Source organism: Ailuropoda melanoleuca, chromosome 5 (genome assembly GCF_002007445.2).
Source record: "Ailuropoda melanoleuca isolate Jingjing chromosome 5, ASM200744v2, whole genome shotgun sequence".
NCBI classification, from domain to species: domain Eukaryota; kingdom Metazoa; phylum Chordata; class Mammalia; order Carnivora; family Ursidae; genus Ailuropoda; species Ailuropoda melanoleuca.
In genome coordinates, this window is record NC_048222.1 from 1,619,102 (window position 1) to 1,638,322 (window position 19,221).

The window sequence follows — 19,221 nt, forward strand, 5'->3', positions numbered from 1 at the left end:
TTCCTTTTTAAAGCACGATGTAATTTTTGATGTCTCATAATTTGGGTAGTGATTTAAAACCCAAGGAGAGTAATAATCGCTCAGACCTGAATTTCCCAACATATTAAAACACACACGCACAACAATAAAACCACACCGTCTCCCCGACTGGAAGAACACTGCAAACTTCAGGTTACTTGTAAGGACAACTATAAACACCCAATCCAAGCACACCTATCTTTCAGGAGCTCCCAAAAGCAAGTCTTTGCAGAGAATGAAGAAGGTCCAGAAATCCATCTAGAAGTAAGAAAATGGGAACTGAGATTTTAAGAATCAGCTAAAATTTCCCTCCCGTCAAACAGAAATTCCACTCTGTGTGAGAAAACACTGAAAAGGGCTCCTGGTAGATCAAAGCACCGTCTACAAGGAAGGAAACTGGATGTCAGCCAGAAATACGGCAGTAGCCGCACAAAGGAAGGACCTCTGGGTGAAAAGAAAACAAGAGGGAGAAGATCCCTCTGGAAATTGGACGGTAGAGGAAAAATGAAGAAGGGATTCAAAATTCTGCGAGATCAAAGGAGACAGAAATCTGAAGACAGAGAAATTTTCCCCTGTGGACCCCCTACCCCTCTCCCAAAGACACCTATTAAAGTTACTGTATTTTTACGTAGGGATAGAAGAGGTTGGTCTTGAACTAGGAATTGTGTAAATTATCCCAAATCTCTTCACACAGTATCTGAATAAACTTTGTACAAAGAAACTATAAGAAAACACAAAATCAAAATATTTTAGCTGTTGAAAATTCTTCCAAAAATGAAAAAGCAGAAAAATTTAACACAGCTCTCATTTGAATGAGATGTTTTCTTTTCTTTTGCATTTCAAAAGCAATTTGAATGAAAATATATGAAAACAAATTTACAAATTTATGTCATGACATTGTTGAGTATTAATAACTATAATTTTATACTGAAGAAAATAGCTAATATTAACACAAAGTTTCTTTTCTGAAAATCAAAAACCACTTGTGCATAAATATTATAAAAAACGATTTTCTAGAAATATAACCTAGTTTAAAAGTATAGTATTCACCTAGTTAACCTAGTTGCAAAGTGTAGTGTTTTTCAGGAACAAATACATTTTGATAATCCTATTTTCATGTATATATTATTTCCCAATAATGTGAAGCAGCTGTAAGTACTAATCATATAATGAGTATTGAATAAAGAGCCATTTTAAATTAAGCCATTATTTTCATATAAGAAATATTTATGACATATAATGATTTCCTTTTTTAACACTCAAAGAATATTTTACATTATCACTTTAAGACTTCATGGAATCTCCTGTACTGAAAGAAAAGATAAGCTGCACCAATAAACTAAAGCAAACATAAATATCATTACATACTTGTTCAATATGTGTTCCTTTTAGTAATTAAGAAAATCTCACTTTTTGATCCTTTTATTTATTTTATTTTTTCCTGTTTTTCTTTAATTTTAATTTTTAAAAATATTTTATTTATTTATTTGAGACAGAGAGCACAGAGGGAGCGTGAAAGGGAGAAGCAGACTCCCCGCTGAGCAGGGAGACCAATGTGGGGCTCCCAGGACCCTGGGACCAAGACCGGAGCAGAAAGCAGACGCTTAACGGACTGAGCCACGCAGGTGCCCCAAAGTTTTATTTATTTTTTTATTTAAATTCAATTAGTTAACATATACTGTATTATTAGTTTCAGAGGTAGAGTTCAGTGATTCATCAGTTGCATACAATACCCAGTGCTCATTACATCACGTACCTTCCCCAGTGCCCATCACCCAGTTACCCCATTCCCCACCCACCTCCCCTCCAGCAACCCTGCTTGTTTCCTATGATTAAGAGTCTCTTATGGTTTGCCTCCTTCTCTGATTTCGTCTTGTTTTATTTTTCCCTCCCTTCCCCTATGCTTCTCTGTTTTGTTTCTTAAATTCCACATGAGTGAAATCATATGATAATTGTCTTTCTCTGACTGACTTATTTCACTTAGCATAATACCTTCTAGTTCCATCCATGTTGTTGCAAGAGACATTTTCAAACAAGCATTTTTGGATTAAAAAAAATCACATTAAGTTAGAAATTCAAAAAATTAAAACAAATGGACAAAAATGGGAAGAAATGAAATGAAAGTTGGTTGAACGTAGAAAAAAATGCAAGAGAAAAAAGACTGTCTAAAATTTAAAAGTCTGGCAATATCAAATGTTGGAGAAGTTTGGAGCAAATGGAACTCTCTTAAAGTATTGTTTGGAATGTAAAATGGCTTTACCATTTTGGAGAACATTTGGTGGTTTCTTATAAAGTCAAACACATTGACCAAAGGACCCAGCAATTCCACTCCTAGGTATTTTATGAAATGAAAACATATGTGATGGTTAACTTTGTGTCAACGTGGCTAGGCCACAGTATCCACATATTTGGTCAAACATTAGTTTAGATGTTGCTGCAAAGATATTTTCCAGATGAGATTAACATTTAAACCAGTGGACTTTGGGGCACGTGGGTGGCTCAGTACGTTAAGCTTCTGCCTTCAGCTCAGGTTGTGATCACGGGGTCCTGGGATCAAGCACTGAATTGGGCTCCCTGCCCAGTGAGGATTCTGCTTCTCCCTCTCCCTCTGCCCGCCACTCCCCCTGCTTGTGCTCTCTCTCTCTGTGTCAAATAAATAAATAAAATATTAAACAAACAAACAAACAAACCAGTGGACTTTGAGTAAAGCAGATTACCCTTTGCAATGTGGGTGGGCCTTGTCCAATCAGTTGAAGTCCTTAAAAGAAAAAAGACCTTCCTCTCCTGAGGAAGGGGGGAATTCTGCCAGCAGGCTGCCTTTTGGCTGGAGCTATAACAGCAGTTCTTTTCTGGGTTTGCACTCTGCTGATCTGCCCCGCAGATGTGGATTTGCCAACCTTCTCAATGGCCTGTGCCAATTCCTTAAAATCTCTCCCTCTCTTTTTCTGGAGAACCCTGACTAATGCAACATATGTCCACACAAAGACTTGTTCCATTAATCTTCCCAGCAGCGCTCTTCAAAAGAGCTAGAAATGAAAACAGTGAAAATGTCCATTTACATGCGAATGGAAAGCAAACGGTGATGTACTGTACAGTGGAGTACGATTCAGAAATAAAACGGAATAAAGCTACTGATACATGAATGAATCTCAGAAGTATTGTGCTGAACACAAGAAGCCAGGAACACAAGAATATACAGTCTATGATTTATAAGAAATCCCAGAAAAGGCAGAACCATCACGACAGGGAGAAGATCTGCAGTTGTCCAGGCGGGGATGAGGGTGTAACTCACGGGAAGGTGTGTATCAGCGTCCCATTGCGGTTGTAATAAATCACCAGTAACTCAGTGGTTTGTAACAACATAAACTTACTATCTCACAGTTCTGGAGGTCAGTCTAAAATGGGTCATTCCTTCCAGAAGCTCTAGAGGGAAATTTGTTTCCTTGCTTTGTGCAACTTGCAGACGCCGCTGGAGTTCTTTGGCGAGTAGCCCTGCGTCTCTCCAACCTCGGCTTCTGGGTCACATCTTCTGTGACCCTGACTCTTCTCACAGACCCTTGAGATTCCATTGGACCCAATCCAGATAATTCAGAGTAATCACTTCCTCTTAAGACCCTTAGCTGCACGTGCGAAGTCCCTTTATAGCGTATTTGTAGAGCTCAGAGAGGAGGATGGGGACATCTTGGGGGGGGGGCGTTGTTCTTACCACCACAGAGCGCGAAGGAATTTTTGGGGATCATGGAAACGGTTTCTACCTCACGGTGGCTGCTACTGGCCTGTATAAATATGTCAAATTCTGTGCTTAAAATGGGTGCATTTTATTGTACCTAAATCATCTCATAATAAAGCTGATTTTAAAATAGAAGAATCAAAATCGTGCACAAACTGTTTTGGATTCTGTTTTTTTCACATAACAATATATCTCCGGCATCTACCAGACACGGAATAACAGGTAATTATTGCATTCTAAAGAGTGGAGAGATTTTTAAAAATGTTAAATCATACATACTTTTCTTTCGGGGCTCTTTTAATGCTCACGGTTGAGGCAGAACGTGCTTAGTTTGAACATTACGGAGGTCATCTCCCCCGTGCTCTGAAGTCTCCCAAAGCCTCCCTCTGTGCACATTCCCTCCATCGATGATGCAAAAGGTTAGAACATTTCCGATTCAACTTCTGAATATATCAGGTTTTTGGAAACTAAGCTCTAACGTTAAGTGAATTTTTCAGAAAGTAAACATCTAAATGGAGACAATGGCCCGTGCGGGGCTCGAACCCGCGACCTTGGCGTTATTAGCACCACGCTCTAACCAGCTGAGCTAACCGGCCACCGTGAGAAGCCCTCTTAGTCCCTGCTGAAAGTGTAATATAAGCCAAAATCATTTCAGTTTTTTTCTAACACAGAACAGGAAATTCTCCAGCTCTTCCTATCCCGCTCTTGTCTCACTGTAGCCGTCCTACTTCGCTCAATTTCCTTTAAAAATACTGTCCACATTAGCTTCCGCATGTTACTTCTTAAAAAAAGACAGCAACAAACAAGACATCAGGTCACCTAGCCCTCACAAGTATTTCTGTTCGGTAGTGGTGTTCTCGGGATGTTCCGTGGGGACTCTGCACAGAAATGGTAAAACAGCTACCGATGTGGCCCGTACGGGGATCGAACCCGCGACCTTGGCGTTATTAGCACCACGCTCTAACCAACTGAGCTAACCGGCCACCTGCCGCAACGCCCCGCCCCTGTTCTGAAGACAAACAAAAACCGAGGGCACCACGGGGTCTTCCAAACGAGGGAGGGGGAGGAGGGAGGAGGGCGGGAGGGGTGACCAAAACAAAACCCACGAAAGATGGACACTTAAAAAAAAAATCCTCGCACTCTTCCCAGTTCGCCCTCCCCCACCGTGGATGATGGAGAAAAGGAGAGAAGTTTAACATTCGGTTTGAATGAACGAAGCTTCCATCTCGCGCATCTTTCTCAAATCCCAGTTCTGACCCGAAAAGATTCTGACCAAAGTCGCCGAGCGGGGCTTCCTCTCTCCTATCCGTTTGTTACTCGCTTGTCTTTTTAAAATTGATCGCCAGGAATTCTTTAATCTGGACACAGATCCTTTGCCAAATGTCTGTGGTGTGCATGTTTTCCTCCAGTCTTTTCCTTGTCTTTCCACTTCTTAATGTTTTTTAATGAGATTTTTTTTAACGAGAAGTTTTCTTTTTTGATAATGTCAATGTATCCCTTTTTATGTATCTTACACTATTCTTTTTTTCCTAAGAAATGCTTGCCTACTACAAGGTCATAAATAATTTTTCTATTTTTCTAGATATTATATAGTTTAAACTTTCCATCCAGAATGGAAATTGTATTAATTTTCGAGGATGGTGTCAGTAGGGCTGAGGTTAAATTTTTCCCCCAAGCTCTGGAGCTCAGAGAATGTTCGGGAAGAGAAAACAGGCGCTAGCACCCAACCCAGACCCATTCAGATGTCAAGTTGCGAAGAAGTTTGCAAAAGAGATTGAGAGAAGGTCTTTACTTCATCTGGTTGTTCCGGGATCATTTGTTTTAAAGACTTTTCTTCCTCCCTGATTCGCATTAGCATCTTTGTAGAAAAGTAATTGATCGTGCGTGTGTGCGTGTGTGTGCGTGTGTGTGTCTACTTCCGGACTCTGTCCTGCCCCGTGGGTCTATTGGTCTACATGTAATACCCAAACCACACTGTCCTCATTACTGGCCCTTTATAGGAAATGTTTTGATCAGGTATACTAGTCCTCCACCTTTGTTCTTCTCTAGAGTCAATGTGAGAGATTTGTGTCATGCTGGGAGCATGGTCTGGAAAGGGTGCATGGGCTGGGTGCTTTCACAAGGCCCCTGGAGTTCTCACTTGGGGATAAGGTTATGCCTGCATCCGCACCGGGGCAGGAACCCCCTAAGCAGATCGCCCGGAAAGAAGCCCCACTTGGTCATGTTTAAGGGTGGAATTGGCATGAGACAGACCAGGGTCTTCAGGGCACAGCGCTTCTATGTTCCTTGAAACCGTTTATCCTCATTAGAATTCAAGTATTTTCTAGGATATAGAGCATAACTGGTAAATGAAGGCAGGGGAACCATGAATTTCCTAGTCCTCTGGGTCCTGAGAAGTATTTTTGCGGTCTTTGATCCAATTTTACAACCTTTGAGCTTCTGGAAAAGAGAGTTCACATGAAAATTGACGAGGTCGTGAAACATAGAACTCATGTGGGTGTGTTTGCTGGGATGGCACACGTCCCTTTCTCAGGGACCGGGCATTCTAGTACAGAGGGGCTAAACAAAAATGAAAATAAAACAAGGTCATTTCAGATAGTGCTTGTGGCTGGGAAGTACATAAAACAGGCAATGTGACGGGAGTGACTGGGACCTGGGAGCAGTCAGGAAAGGCCTCTTAGAGGAGGTGACATTGGAGTTGAGCCTGAATGTTAAGAAAGAAGAAGTCATTTAAAGGTCATTAAAGGAGCACCTGGGGGGCTCAGTCGGTTAAGAACCTGGCTCCGGCTCAGGTCATGATCCCCAGGTCCTGATATCAAGTCCCACATCAGGCTCCCTGCTCAGTGGGGAGTCTGCTTCTCCCTCTGCCTTCTGCTCTGCCTTCTTGTGCTCTCTCTCTCTCTGTCAAATAAATAAATAAAATCTTTAAAAAAAATAAATAAAGTTCATTAAAGGGAACACCCTCTGGGCAGAGGGAACAGCCAATGCAAGGACTTGAGGTAGGAACTGGCTACAGATGTTAAGTAATCAAAGAGGCCATGTGGTTGGCATGCAGTGTTGAGAGTAGTAGGAACTGAGTTCAGAGAAGGGTTCAACAGTCAAAGTATCCAGGGCCTTGTAGGCACAGGAAGGAATTCAGACTTTATTCTAGTTGTAGTAGGAAGCGATGTGAGGGATTTAAGCAGAGGAGTGACATGACCCGATTTACCTTTTGAAAGCATCACTGTGGTTGCCAGGTGGAGAATGGATACCAGGGGCCAAGTATGGGACAGGAGGCCAGGGAGGGAGAGCATCTCAGAATTCTCCATCCTTTTGTAATACAGACTGATGCAGCCAGACAGTAATGCTGTCTGTAGAGGAATCTGGGGCGAAAACAGTGGGCCGCCCAGTCGCCGACAGCCAGCCTGGGGACTCAGGCCACCCCAAAGCCACGATGCACCCCCGATGTACACCTGACGCTCAGCCTGGTGCTGCAGACCCCCTGCTGGGGGCTCCGAGAATGCTCGGGAACAGAGCCTCGTGTCAAACCCAAATGCATTCAGATGTCAAGTTGCAAAGAAGTTTGCAAAGGAGACGAGGGAAGCTGCATCTGGCCAAGCGGAAGGAAAGCCAAGTGTGTGAAGACTTGAGGTCAGACCTCATCCTTTCATTTCCCAACAGGCACTGAGCGCTCACGATGTGTCCGCCCGAGGTGCACGTGCTGAACACAGAAAGGGAGGCACTGAGGCTAGAGCCCAGTGTGAGGGGCTGTGGTTCAAGGTCAGTAAGCGGTACGGGGCAGCACCTGCCGAAAAGGGCTGGGGTAGCTCTGGGCAGGAAGAGTTCATCCTCAGGCTTTGGAGTCAAGATAGGCAAGGAGGGACTTCCTCACAGGAGAGTGCGCTTGTGGCTGCCCTTACCTCTCCCTTGTCCTGACTTGTCTCTACTTCTGCCCTTCCCAGCTCCCCAGAGATGCTGTCTCCCTGACTTGCTTCTTGCTGTTCCGTGGCTGCCGCTGGGAGCAGGCCAAGCAGCACCGCTGGGATTAGCCCACCCTCCCAGAACCCGGGGCGACCCTCTCAGGACAGCTTCCCCCAGGTTGGAAGCTGGAAGCCAGAGTGGCATCCGGTGGTGGGAAGCGATGGTGAGTGGAGGCTTAGGAAGGAAGACGGAAAGAGAGAGAGAGAGAAGGACAAAGATTAAATGGCAGGAAGAGAAACAGAGAGGAAGAACGTCAGAGACACAAACGGAGCTGGCCTCGGGGAGACAGAGACTGAGAAGCAGCGAAGGAGAGACAGGGCAAGTCTGAGGAGAGGGAAACAGAGGCAGAGACAGCGGATGAGAGAGAATGTGACTAAGGCGACACAGAGACCAAGGATCGGGGACAGAAGCCGGCAGCGGTGGAGACGGCCAGAGAGGAGAAGAGAGACACTGAAGGAGAGACGGACTGGGACACAGAGAGACAGAAATGAAGATGTTCGGAGACGGGACAAGACCCAGAGACAGAGGCAGAGACGAGGGGGAAGGAAGGGCCCGAGGAAGAGGGACACCGTGAGAAGAACAGCAAGAAGCAGGGACAGCTCAGCGTCCGAGGTCTGAGCAGGGTCTGAGCACTTTGCTTTGACATTCGGTGTTGAAAAGGATCCTTCTGCCCTGTGCGGACGCACAGAGAAGACAGCCGAGTGTGAGCCAGGGAGCGAGGTCTCCGCAGACACGGGTTTTCCGTTGCCCGGGTTCCAGAACCGTGAGAAATAACTAGGTGTTGTTCATAAGCACCCCATCTAGAGGGTTCTCTTACAGCAGCCCGAACAGACTGAGACAGGAGCTCGCTCCCACCGAGACTGCTGTGCTCCCGAAAGCAGGAAAAAACTAAATCAATGTGAGATCGTTCCAGAATTCTACGACACGAAGCGGCTTTCCAGAAGATACTTTAGGCAATAAAAAAGGATAGCCATGAGATGATAAATAAAAGCTCTCTAAAAAATAAAATAAAATACCAATATCCACAATGAGACCAATTCTCCACTTGTATTTACACAACTCTTGGTCACACAACACATTCAGTTCGGAGTGAGGACGTTTGTGGAAGCAGGTGCTGAAGCCCGATTCTCGGGGATTTCCTCGTGCAACACAAGCTGCTTTCTCCCACCCAGTGAGTTCATCCAGGACTGAGGTGGCCACGCAGGGAGTGGCGGGGGTCTGGGCCCCTCAGCCCGCACTGCTCACCTGGCTCTCCTTTGCTGGCCCGAGCCAGGTCTGCAGCTGCTGGAGGATGCTCTGTGGAGAGGTGGGGACAATTGTGCAGGTCAGACTTCAGCCTAGCAGAGGGCAGGTGCATGCAAATTGATATGCAAACGACATGCTAATTCCCCAGAGCTCCTGCTCTCTTACCTGGCGCCCTAGGCGGAGGCTGGGGGAGTCCGAGGGCCTCTCGGGTGCCATGTCCATGCAGTGGGAGGCACCAGGGATGAGAAGGGCTGACTCCGAGGGTCCCAAGGCTTGTGTTACGCTCAACACGTGCCAGGGGTCTGTGTCCCCTGGTAGGAAAGGGAAGAATGGTGTGCTGCACCCAGGTTGGTGGAGGTCAGGAGGCAGGTTCTGGTGGCACGCTCACCATTAACGAAGAGCACGTGGGTGGACCCCGGGGTCTGGCCACCGTAGTAGGAGTTGGTCTGGGACACGGCCCGCGCTATGGATGCGGTTGAGAGCCCGAACACCTGCTCACATAGCTCCAGCTGGGAAGGCAGCGCTGGGAGCTGGGAGAAAGGGCATCTGGGGTCCTCACAGGTGACATCTGAGGAGGGAAGACAGCTGTAAGTGTGGGACCTACAGCCCTCACCTCTAAAAATCATTTAGAGAGCTTTCCCTGGTGATGACCAAACCAGCTCCCTACCCTCCCTTCAGTAAGTTCACGGTCCCATCAGAGAGACACCCCCACCCTCACTGCCCTCAGACGGTGACTGCCCAGAACCCAGGAGGTCCTGTTTGTGTTGGACAAAGACCTGGGATAGGAGGAATCCCAGAGGGAGCATGACAGCCTCCAGGAAAGCCTCCTGCCAGGGATAAAGCCTTCAGGACCTCAGAGGAGTGAGCCAAGCAAAGAGAGAAAAGAGAAAGCCCAGAAATAGGGGAGACCACAAGTGCACACGGCTGGCGAGACAAGGGGGCCCGGAGTGTAGAACACATACGGGACCACGTCTCCCAGCTCCCCGCACCTTCCGCCATCTAGTTCCCTCAGCCTTACACTCACTCACTCCTTTCTCCACCATTTATCGAGCACCTCCTGTATGCTCAGATGCATCGTGAACAGTATTGGAAGCACAATAGCAATGGAGACAGTCCCAGGCTCTGCGGTGACAGGACTCAGTGCAGAGGGGGAGACGGGCAATAAAGTCTGTATGATGAGACTGTGGGAAGTGCTAGGGAGAAAAACACAGAACTGTGGAGAGGGTAGAAGTGGAGGCCAGGAGGCAGACTGAGCTCCAGCAATCAGGTAAGGCTTCCTGAGGAGGAAGCATCTCGTATTGAGACTTGAAGAGGAGTGAACTGTGTGACGAGAGGAAGATGAGTAATCCAGGACAATGAACAGTATGGGCGAAGTCCCTGAGGGGTCAGGAAAACTGGTACACCAGGGGGTCAAAACACGTAAAGTCTTGTAATCATCATCATCATCATCATCATCATAGTAAGTACTTAGGGAGTACCAGCTATATACCAGTGTTATTCTTAGCGTGTGACATATATTACCTCCCTTAATCCCGAAAAAACCTTATGAGAGAAGCACTGCTGTTATCCCCACTTTACAGATGTGCAAACTAAGGCGCAGAGGGAGAGCTTAGGTTATTTGCCCAAGTTCGCACAAGATCACATGGCTATGAAACAGTGGAGTTGAAATTTGAACGCTTTGCTTTAAACCATTTCTTCGTTGACTTCGGGAGATGTGGAAAGGATCTGAACTCTGGAGTAGTGTACCTAGATTTAGCAAATGAAATTACAGGATGTTCAGTTCCATTTGAATTTTAGATAAACAAACACTTTTTTAGTATAAGTATGTCCCATGCGATGTTTGGGACATGAACTAAAAATGTTTATCTGAAATTCAAATGGAACTGGGCATCCTGTATCTTATTTGGCAACCCTATCCTTGGGTCACTGAAAAGCCATGAAACGGTTTTGAGCAGAGGAAGGACAAGGTCGTATTTAGAAAGATCTATTTCTACGCTGTGAGGAAACTGGACTGTATGGGTGAAAAGAAGGCCTGGAGACCAGAGAGGAGGCTGGGTCAGGGGTGGAGGCAGGAGGGGCTGGGGGCTTCCACCAGGACAACAGAGCTGGGAATAGAGATGGGGGTGAGGTGAAGAGTGCGCAGGGCTCAGGGACTGACAGGCTGTGGGGACAAAGGGAAGGAGGCATGCGAACCACTCCTGGGTTTCTAGACGGTAACCAGGGAGATGGTAGGGCCCTTCCTGGGGCAGGGACACGGACAGAGAGCAGACTGGAGGGACCATCATCCATGTGGAGGGCTGTGTGTGAGAGAAGGTATGTGAGGGCCAAGTGCACACGAACGCTCCAGTAGTCTCTACCCTCCAGCCCACACCTGCAGGCTAAACAACGCCCAGCAGTCTGGCCAGTTGTCCCTCCGAAACGAAAACCATCCAGACCCCCTTGAGGCAGCTCATGTGGGCACAGCACAGAATGGATGTTTTAGGGGGTGAGGGTGGGCGGTCACTCACAGAAGCCGAACTCTGTGCAAGTCTGGTATAACCACTGCCGGTCACCCACACCGGACACGTGCGGGTCTGTGACCCGCAGCTGTGCCACTGTCTCTGCTCGGGAAAAGCTTAGACACCGCTGGCCGAGGCTGCGCATGACGACCTAGGGGAAAATACACACATGAATTCCTCCTGTCTCCGCTGCAAGTCAGGGCCCAGGGCCTGAAAGCATACACAGGTCCCTGCAAGTCAAAGGTCAGGAGTTAGAAGAGATGCAGAGTTCTCCCGGGAGTCAGGTGTCGGAGCGAGTGGGTGCCTGGGTCCCTGTGGGTTAGAGGTACTAGATGGCTGTGAGACCCTGGGCAAGTGATCGTCTCTTGGACCTCAGTTTCCTCATCTGTAAGTGGGGGTAAAAATAGTGCCTATCTCCTAGAACTATCACGAGGATTCAGTGAAATAATATATGTGAAGCATTTTCTACAGCATTTGCTCCAGACAGAGCTGGAGAAGTAACAGCTGTTTGTGGCTGTGGATTCTGAGGCTGGAATCCCGGTGTCTAGGAGAGCTCTGTCCCGAGGGCTACGTTTCCTCCTTCCTTCTGCACATGCTATTTGAGCATTTGCTATGCGCTACACTCTGTTGCAGACCCGGGGAAGTGGTCGGAACAAGATGGGCAAAAGGGCTACCAGTTATAGTCGCTAACATCTGCAAACTGCGTGCTTAACTTGACCGACTTCACTGAATCTCCCTGAGGGCTCGGAGGTGTCACCCCTATTTCATAGATGAGGAAACTACGGCTCAGAAGGATTCACGCTGGCCCAAGGTCCAGCAGCGGGGCAGGAACCCCTGCCGACTGATCTCCGCCCCCTCGTCAAGCTGCGCGCAGGGCCGCTCACTTGTACTGCCCGCCGGAGCCCGTGGTAGGACGCAGAGCGGCTGCCGTTGCGCCGGTCTTCGAGGAGGAGTCCGCAGAGCCGCCGCACGCTCAGCGGCACTCCCGCCTGCGCGTCGTACTGCACGGCGCCCCCCACCAGGGCCTGCAGCGCCCCCAGCAGCTCCGCCTGGTCCTCCGCGCCGCCCCAGGGACGAGCAGGCGCCCAGCTCCGCCCGCAGCGCAGCGCGAGCAGCCGCGCCCGCGCGCAGCCGCCGCTCCACCTCCGCGAAGGCTGAGGACGCCGCCGCCCGGCACTGCGGGGAGCGAGGGTCCGCGTTGGTGAAGCCTCGGGCCGGCGCCTCGCCTTTCTTTGCCCAGGACCCGCGACTTTCCCAGCGCGCCACTTTCCCGGAGCTCCCGCCCGAGGCCGCGCCCCTTGGCGGTGCTCCTAGCGACTGTCTCCCCGGGGCCCGCCCCGCTGAGCCTCTCCCTCCTGATAGGATCGCCGCCCCCGACCCCCCCACACCGCGCGGAGCCTCACCCCCTGATAGGGTCGCCCCCCACGACCCCACAGCCCCGCGCGGAGCCTCTCCCTCCTGATAGGGTCGCCCCCACGACCCCACAGCCCCGCGCGGAGCCTCTCCCTCCTGATAGGGTCGCCCCCACGACCCCACAGCCCCGCGCGGAGCCTCTCCCTCCTGATAGGGTCGCCCCCACGACCCCACAGCCCCGCGCGGAGCCTCTCCCTCCTGATAGGGTCGCCCCCACGACCCCACAGCCCCGCGCGGAGCCTCTCCCTCCTGATAGGGTCGCCCCCACGACCCCACAGCCCCGCGCGGAGCCTCTCCCTCCTGATAGGGTCGCCCCCACGACCCCACAGCCCCGCGCGGAGCCTCTCCCTCCTGATAGGGTCGCCCCCACGACCCCACAGCCCCGCGCGGAGCCTCTCCCTCCTGATAGGGTCGCCCCCACGACCCCACAGCCCCGCGCGGAGCCTCTCCCTCCTGATAGGGTCGCCCCCACGACCCCACAGCCCCGCGCGGAGCCTCTCCCTCCTGATAGGGTCGCCCCCACGACCCCACAGCCCCGCGCGGAGCCTCTCCCTCCTGATAGGGTCGCCCCCACGACCCCACAGCCCCGCGCGGAGCCTCTCCCACCTGATGGGTCGCCCCCCAGGCCCCGCACCGCGTCAGCCCCGCCGCGCCTGCGACGCCCGGCTTCTCGGTGCCCCGCCCCATCTCTCGGTTCCCGCGTTCTTTAGAATCCGCCCACCTTCCGGGTCTCGACCTCCATCAGGCCCGGCCACCTTGCAAAATTCCCCTTTTTCTCTGGCAAGGCCCCCTGTCCCCCCAGCCCCCTCGGACGGCCCCGTCTCCTACCTCCGGGGATCCGCCGACAGCCGTGCTCGTTAGGCTTCTGGACACCACCTACGGTGGGACCGCGGGAGAAGGAATCAGGGGGCTCCCCGCATCCACGACCGCCCCCGCACCCGCCGCCCGCCGTCCTGACCTCGTTATACTCCGAGAAATCCAGCACGGCGCGCACCGGAGCGGAGGAGGCGACGGAGGCGAGAATGAGGTGAGGGAACTGGGGGAGGACAGCGGTCAGCCTGCGGGCCGAGGGACCGGGACCCCGCACCTCCCGCGCCCGCGTCACTCCCGCGTACTGTGGTCTTAGGCAGGACCCGACCCTCTCCTCGTGCACTCTGGTGAAGACAGCTCTGGGGGAGAGGAGGTGCGGGGGAGCAATGGGGCCGGGGTACACCTGCCCTCTGAGACGGGGCCCCTCCCCCAGCCCGCCCCGAGGGTCCCGGGGACCTTCAGCCTGGCCCAGGCAGCCAGGGAGCCGGCGTACGAGCCTCCGAAGCAGATCCAGGGGCTGGCGGTGGAGACGTTGAAGAGGCGGGCGAGTGCGCGGCGGGCAGAGGCCACGTCCGCCAGCCTGGGGGCAGAGGGGAGGCTCTGTGGGCCCTCCTCGCTGGGAGTCCCCGCGCATTCCCTCCCTGCGCGGGCGGGGACCCGAGACGTGGCCGGGGGAGGCTGGCCGGACGCCGGGGCTCTTCTCGCGGGATCCGTGTGACGGCGCCCCGCGAACATTTCACCAAGTGCTGCTCTGGGCCAGGGGCGACCCCTCCGGAAAGCCTCCGCCCTCCTTCCTCGGCTACATGGGGGAGGAACATCTCTAAGGCATTTCAAGCGGGAGCCTGACAAATACGGGGAAGGGTTGGGGGCAGAGAAGGAGAGCTACTCAGGAAGAGGAGGGGTGCCAGGCTGGAACCGTCAGAGGCCCCCAGAGGAAGGACAGACACAGTTACAAAGAAAGCCGTTGGGACGCATCTAACATCGTCTTTTCTATCCCAGGTGTTTTCTGGCTTCCCGGACTTTCTGAAACGGTGAGTGCCATCCTCCTGCTGCTGGAAACCCGTATAGCTTGTGACAAAATGGAAAGACAGACAAACACAGAAGCAAAGAGATAGAGGTGGAGACAGGGAGGGAAGGAGGCAAGAGGGAGGCAGAGAGATGCCAGGTGGGAGGAGAGGGACAGATCAGTCCTTCTCGGAACAGTGCAGAACGGAGGAGCAGGTGAAGGACCCTGGGGACTGGGAGGGGCTGCTAACAGGAGCAGGGGTCCCAGAGGGGGCTGAGGGAGGGAGTATGTGGGGGAGACCCACTCTCTGCAGAGGGAAGCACTGAAAGGCTCCAGGCAGCCCCGTGCTCGGAAGTCTGGAGAACAGCACGGACCTCCGTGTAGCTGGAGCCCAGGGAGTGTGGGAAAGTGGAGGTCAAAGGGCTCGCTGCAGACCCAGAGCCCACTGTGAAGATGCTGTTTCCTCTAAGTGAGATGAGAGGCATGTGAGAGACGTGAGCGAGGGAGAGGGAGCCCTGGGGTGCGCTCTGCCCGTCCCCTCTGTGCACTACACTGAGGGCACCTGGCCCCGGGAGCAGAAACCGAAGACCAGAGGGGAGGCTGTGTCATCCAGGGACCAGACAGGACCAGCAGGCTGCAGTGCAACAGGAAGAGGTGCAAATATGGCCTGAGAGGAAGTGGGGGGGAAGGAGAACCGAGATCAAGGGAGAAAGCATAAGACACCAAAACAGAGAAGAAAACATGAACCAGAGCCCCAGGGGTCCACTTTGGGCAGTGGGACAGCGGAGAAGCGCAAAGCGCTGCAGGGAGGCTGAGATACGGACCCTCAGTCCCACGGCCCCAGACACTTCCCGGCCTCACTCACGCGTGGCGACTGGACAGGAAGCGGAGCTGGGCCACGTCCAGGCCCTCAGCAGGTATACTCAGGCCATAAAACCTGTGCTCCAGGCCTATCACCAGGGCTCCCCAGGCTGGGGCCAGGGCTGCAGGGTGCCCTGTGAAGAGTACATGGGGGTGGGATGCAAGCTGCCCCCCTCACAGCACCGTAAGGCGCAGCTCCCCTCCCTGCCCCACCCGCTTCCCAGCCGTGTCTTCCCCACCCTTGCTTCTTACCTCTCATCACTGAGCCAGACCTGAGGCTGCCCTCGCCCCCCAGATGCAGGAACACAGGTCCACGCTGGCTGGCCCAATGCTGGTCATTCACCCAGTACCGCTAACAGGTGGGATGGGCAAGAAGAAATAGGATTGAGAGTCCTGACCTCTTCTTTCTTCCCAGTTCATTGGAGTCTCTCTCCCTTATGGGTCTGTCTTTATATATTTGGTAGTATGTGAAGTAGGCTTGTTTATTTTATGTGTTCCTTTCTCTCCTGCTTGTCTCTTCAGCTAGAACGTAAGATCTGTAAGAGCCGCTGGTTTGCCAGCTTTTCACTCTCTGTCCCCGGGTCCAAGGGTAGGCGCTAGCAATGGGAGGCTCTTGCTGCATATTGAAATGTTGGCTGAGTGCAGATGGGTTTGCAAGTGGGGCCTAGGTGAGCTGACCTTTGCAGACTGTGCAGAGAGTAGGTGTGAACACTGGTAAATTTGGGCATTCATTCATTAGATCTCTTCAGGTTTCTGTTGTGAGGCTGGTCTGGTTCCATTCTGGTCCAGACTTCCGCTACGTACTGAGACCTACATGTTGGGGGTGGATTTGATGTTGAGTCTGAGGGATGGGGAGAAGTGGGGGGAAGGACAGCGCCTGAGGGACACAGAACGTGGAGGCTGAGGACAGAGAGGGGAGCCCAGGGGACCGAGGGCACAGCTAAGGGCCAGAGGGGCGCTGGCAGTAGGCAGAGGAAGAGCCTGTGGGGCCCAGCGATGCAGGGACTGGGGGTGGAACTAGGGAAGGAAGGCCATGGGCTCCCCTTCTCCTGTCCTCACCTGCAGGAAGGATCGCTGGTCGGACGTGTTGAAGGGGTCCAGTGGCTGCTCCAGCCACCCTTGTTTCGGGAGGGCCCCAGCACCTGGGCCTAAAGTCAGGCTCAGGCCCTGGCTTTCCTGAAACTGCTGAATGTGCTCCCCCAGGCGCCTCAGGAGGGAGGCTGTGGGACACAGGGGGAAGGAGTCAGGCCAGGCGCCCTTTGGAGCCCCTGCCTGACCCTCAGTGTCTTCCTACCTGGAGCTGAGGGCCCCCCGAGGGAAAGCAGGAGCAGAGGGCCCAGCCACAGGGCAGGCCTGCCAGCCATCCTGGCTTCTGCAGAAATCTCTATGTGCTCTGTCCGCCCCACGCAGAGAGGCCCTTCATCAGGTTGCTAGAGCTGGGCCTCAAACTTATAGCCTTTCAGCAGGAGCTCGGGTTTCGGGTGCCTCTCCCGGGACAGGCCAAGCGTCTGTGGGAAGCACTGCAGCGGGGCCGGGACGCCGGAGTCTGTCCGGAGAGGCCTGCTGACGCGGCGCCTGACTATCCAGTTTCTCTCTCGCTTGTTGCCCTTGATGTCCCATCCGTCTGTTCCCCAGCGCCCCCTTTCTAGGCCTTAGTCTGTGCTCTGCCCTTCAGACTACACCCGGGGACCTGGCCCTGCCCCCTCACCCTGCCTGCCTCTCTCTGTGTTCCTCGGCCCCTCTCTTCTCTTTTGCCTTCTCTACTTGACCATCTGTCTGTCTGTGTCTGACTCTGGCCCTGCTTCCCAGTCTCCCCCTCTTTCCGCTGCTTATCACAGCCCCCCAACGCTGTGACCCCCAGTCTCACCACTCTTTAAAAAAACGTCTTCTTTGGGGAAGGAGAAGGATTCCCCTTAGTTTCAAAGAAACACAAGAATGTCAACAAACTATTTACTTTTTAAGTAAAAAGAGGGTCTGGCCAGGGGGCTGTTAGCTCAGGTGGGTAGAAGGGTGATGCTAACAACGCTGGCAGTTGTGGGTTTGACCCCAGACAGTCCAAGAAAGGCGTTAGTTCTTGTGTTAAAAAAAAGATTAAGTTTGCTGCAGTCACCTCAGGCCTTGGAAATAACTTCTCCAACATGAAAGTGAGATTAAATGTTGATTTTTGATTTCTTAGTCCTCAACAGTGGCACCTGCCTTCTCTGTCCCCCTCTCCAAGTGGAGGGGGGGAGAAGGAACAACTTGAGAATAAGTGGCTTACAGGCTTTGGATAGAAATCTTAGTAAAGAAAACAAGGTACCAGAGTAGGGGTGGGACTGGAGGGACACAGGATCTGCTGGCTGCTGGCNCTGCCCCCCCCCCCCCCGGGTGCCCGGTGTCCTTGTCCCGTTGCCGGAGCCCAGCCGCTGTCTCCTCATGGCTCTTCCTGGCTTCACGAACCTGCCCCGCTCCTCGTCTCCCCGCTGCCTCTCAGCACCGTTGAAGTTGGCATTTCTTATTGTTCAAAAAATCAGATCGGACTCAATGTGTACCTTCCTTTCCTTTTCTTTTTAAAAAGTTATCGGTTTGCTCCCACCAGAATTTCTTTCTACGAAGACAGGTTTTTGTTTTGTTTTTGTTTTTTTTCTGGATCTCTAAGACCAACAACTGTTTTGAACCTAAGATAGGCATTCAGTGAGTATTTGTGGACTGCGTGTCTGAAGCCTTTCCGTCAGAGTGTGTTTTCAAATGTTGGCATTTGGTTTGCTGAATCCGGTTAATACACCTGTAAAAAGGACTAACGGCTGCCCGAGTCTCTGTTTGTGACAAGACAATATAGTTGTAAAGGCCATGTTATTGTACAGGATATGCAAGAATATCAGAAACGAGAAATGAATTAAAAAATATAATCCCAGCAAACAATGAAAGGTAGATGTTTCAGATTTGACAAAGAGGCATTTTTAAAGGATGATGAAAACTGTCACTCAGTACTTGAAATATGGAGCCAAAGCTCGGTTAGGGAGAGAGCCACGCTGGGCGGGCACTGGCCTTTGAGAGAGCCGAGGGAGGATGTGTTTTGGGGGAGGGGGCTCACGGAAGGGGGGACTTTGGGGGGCTGAGTGGGTTGACATAATCTGTGGAAGTGTGATTTTGGGGAGAGACTGCAGTTGTTTGGTTGGCCCTCAAGGGCCTGTTTCTTGAGATGAACGCATTTCTGACCGGCTGACATTCAGAAGGCAGGGGTGGACTGTGATTCATGGCCTTTGAAAACAATTATCACTGATAGAATTGATTTAAAATCGGTTCTGGTGGCTATTGGTATGGCTACAGAATAATGGGTCTTTTGTAAGTTTGTGATGAGTTTATGTTCTCAGCATTTTACTTCCACCTAAAGGCAACATCTCTCCCTTCCTCCCTTCCTTCTTCCCTCCCTCCCTTTCCTATCTACTTATTTATTTTAATATTCAAGTAATGTATAATAAAACCGATTTTATCCCTGAGCCTCTCAATCGATCTTAGACACCTTTAACTGTTAGTTCAGTGATGAGATGAGTAGTGGAGATGGAGTTAAGGACACGATGAGGGGTGGGGATGAGGCTTAGAAATGGTGTAACTGGCCGGGATGGGTCATGATCATGGTGTGGGTGATGGTGAAGTTAGGGTAAGAAACTGGAATATATGGAGCACATAACTGGGTAATA

The 19,221-nt window shown here is 51.6% G+C and overlaps 1 protein-coding gene and 2 non-coding genes across 3 annotated transcripts; all 3 read right to left on the reverse strand.

Moving 5' to 3' along the window:
• Positions 1-4,270: 4,270 nt before the first annotated feature.
• Positions 4,271-4,344, reverse strand: TRNAI-AAU. Its single transcript has one exon. It is a non-coding gene; the product is annotated as a tRNA-Ile (tRNA).
• A 313-nt stretch (positions 4,345-4,657) lies between these two features.
• Positions 4,658-4,731, reverse strand: TRNAI-AAU. The gene has a single exon. It is a non-coding gene; the product is annotated as a tRNA-Ile (tRNA).
• A 4,103-nt stretch (positions 4,732-8,834) lies between these two features.
• Positions 8,835-16,905, reverse strand: PRSS16 (serine protease 16). Its single transcript, XM_034660078.1, is given in 13 exon segments — positions 8,835-9,004; positions 9,119-9,264; positions 9,342-9,521; positions 11,461-11,602; positions 12,336-12,512; positions 12,514-12,627; positions 13,693-13,740; positions 13,823-13,900; positions 14,131-14,254; positions 15,546-15,675; positions 15,794-15,893; positions 16,601-16,761; positions 16,836-16,905. Coding segments are annotated over 13 exon segments (1,539 nt in total). The 3' UTR covers positions 8,835-8,935.
• Between the last annotated feature and the right edge of the window lie 2,316 nt (positions 16,906-19,221).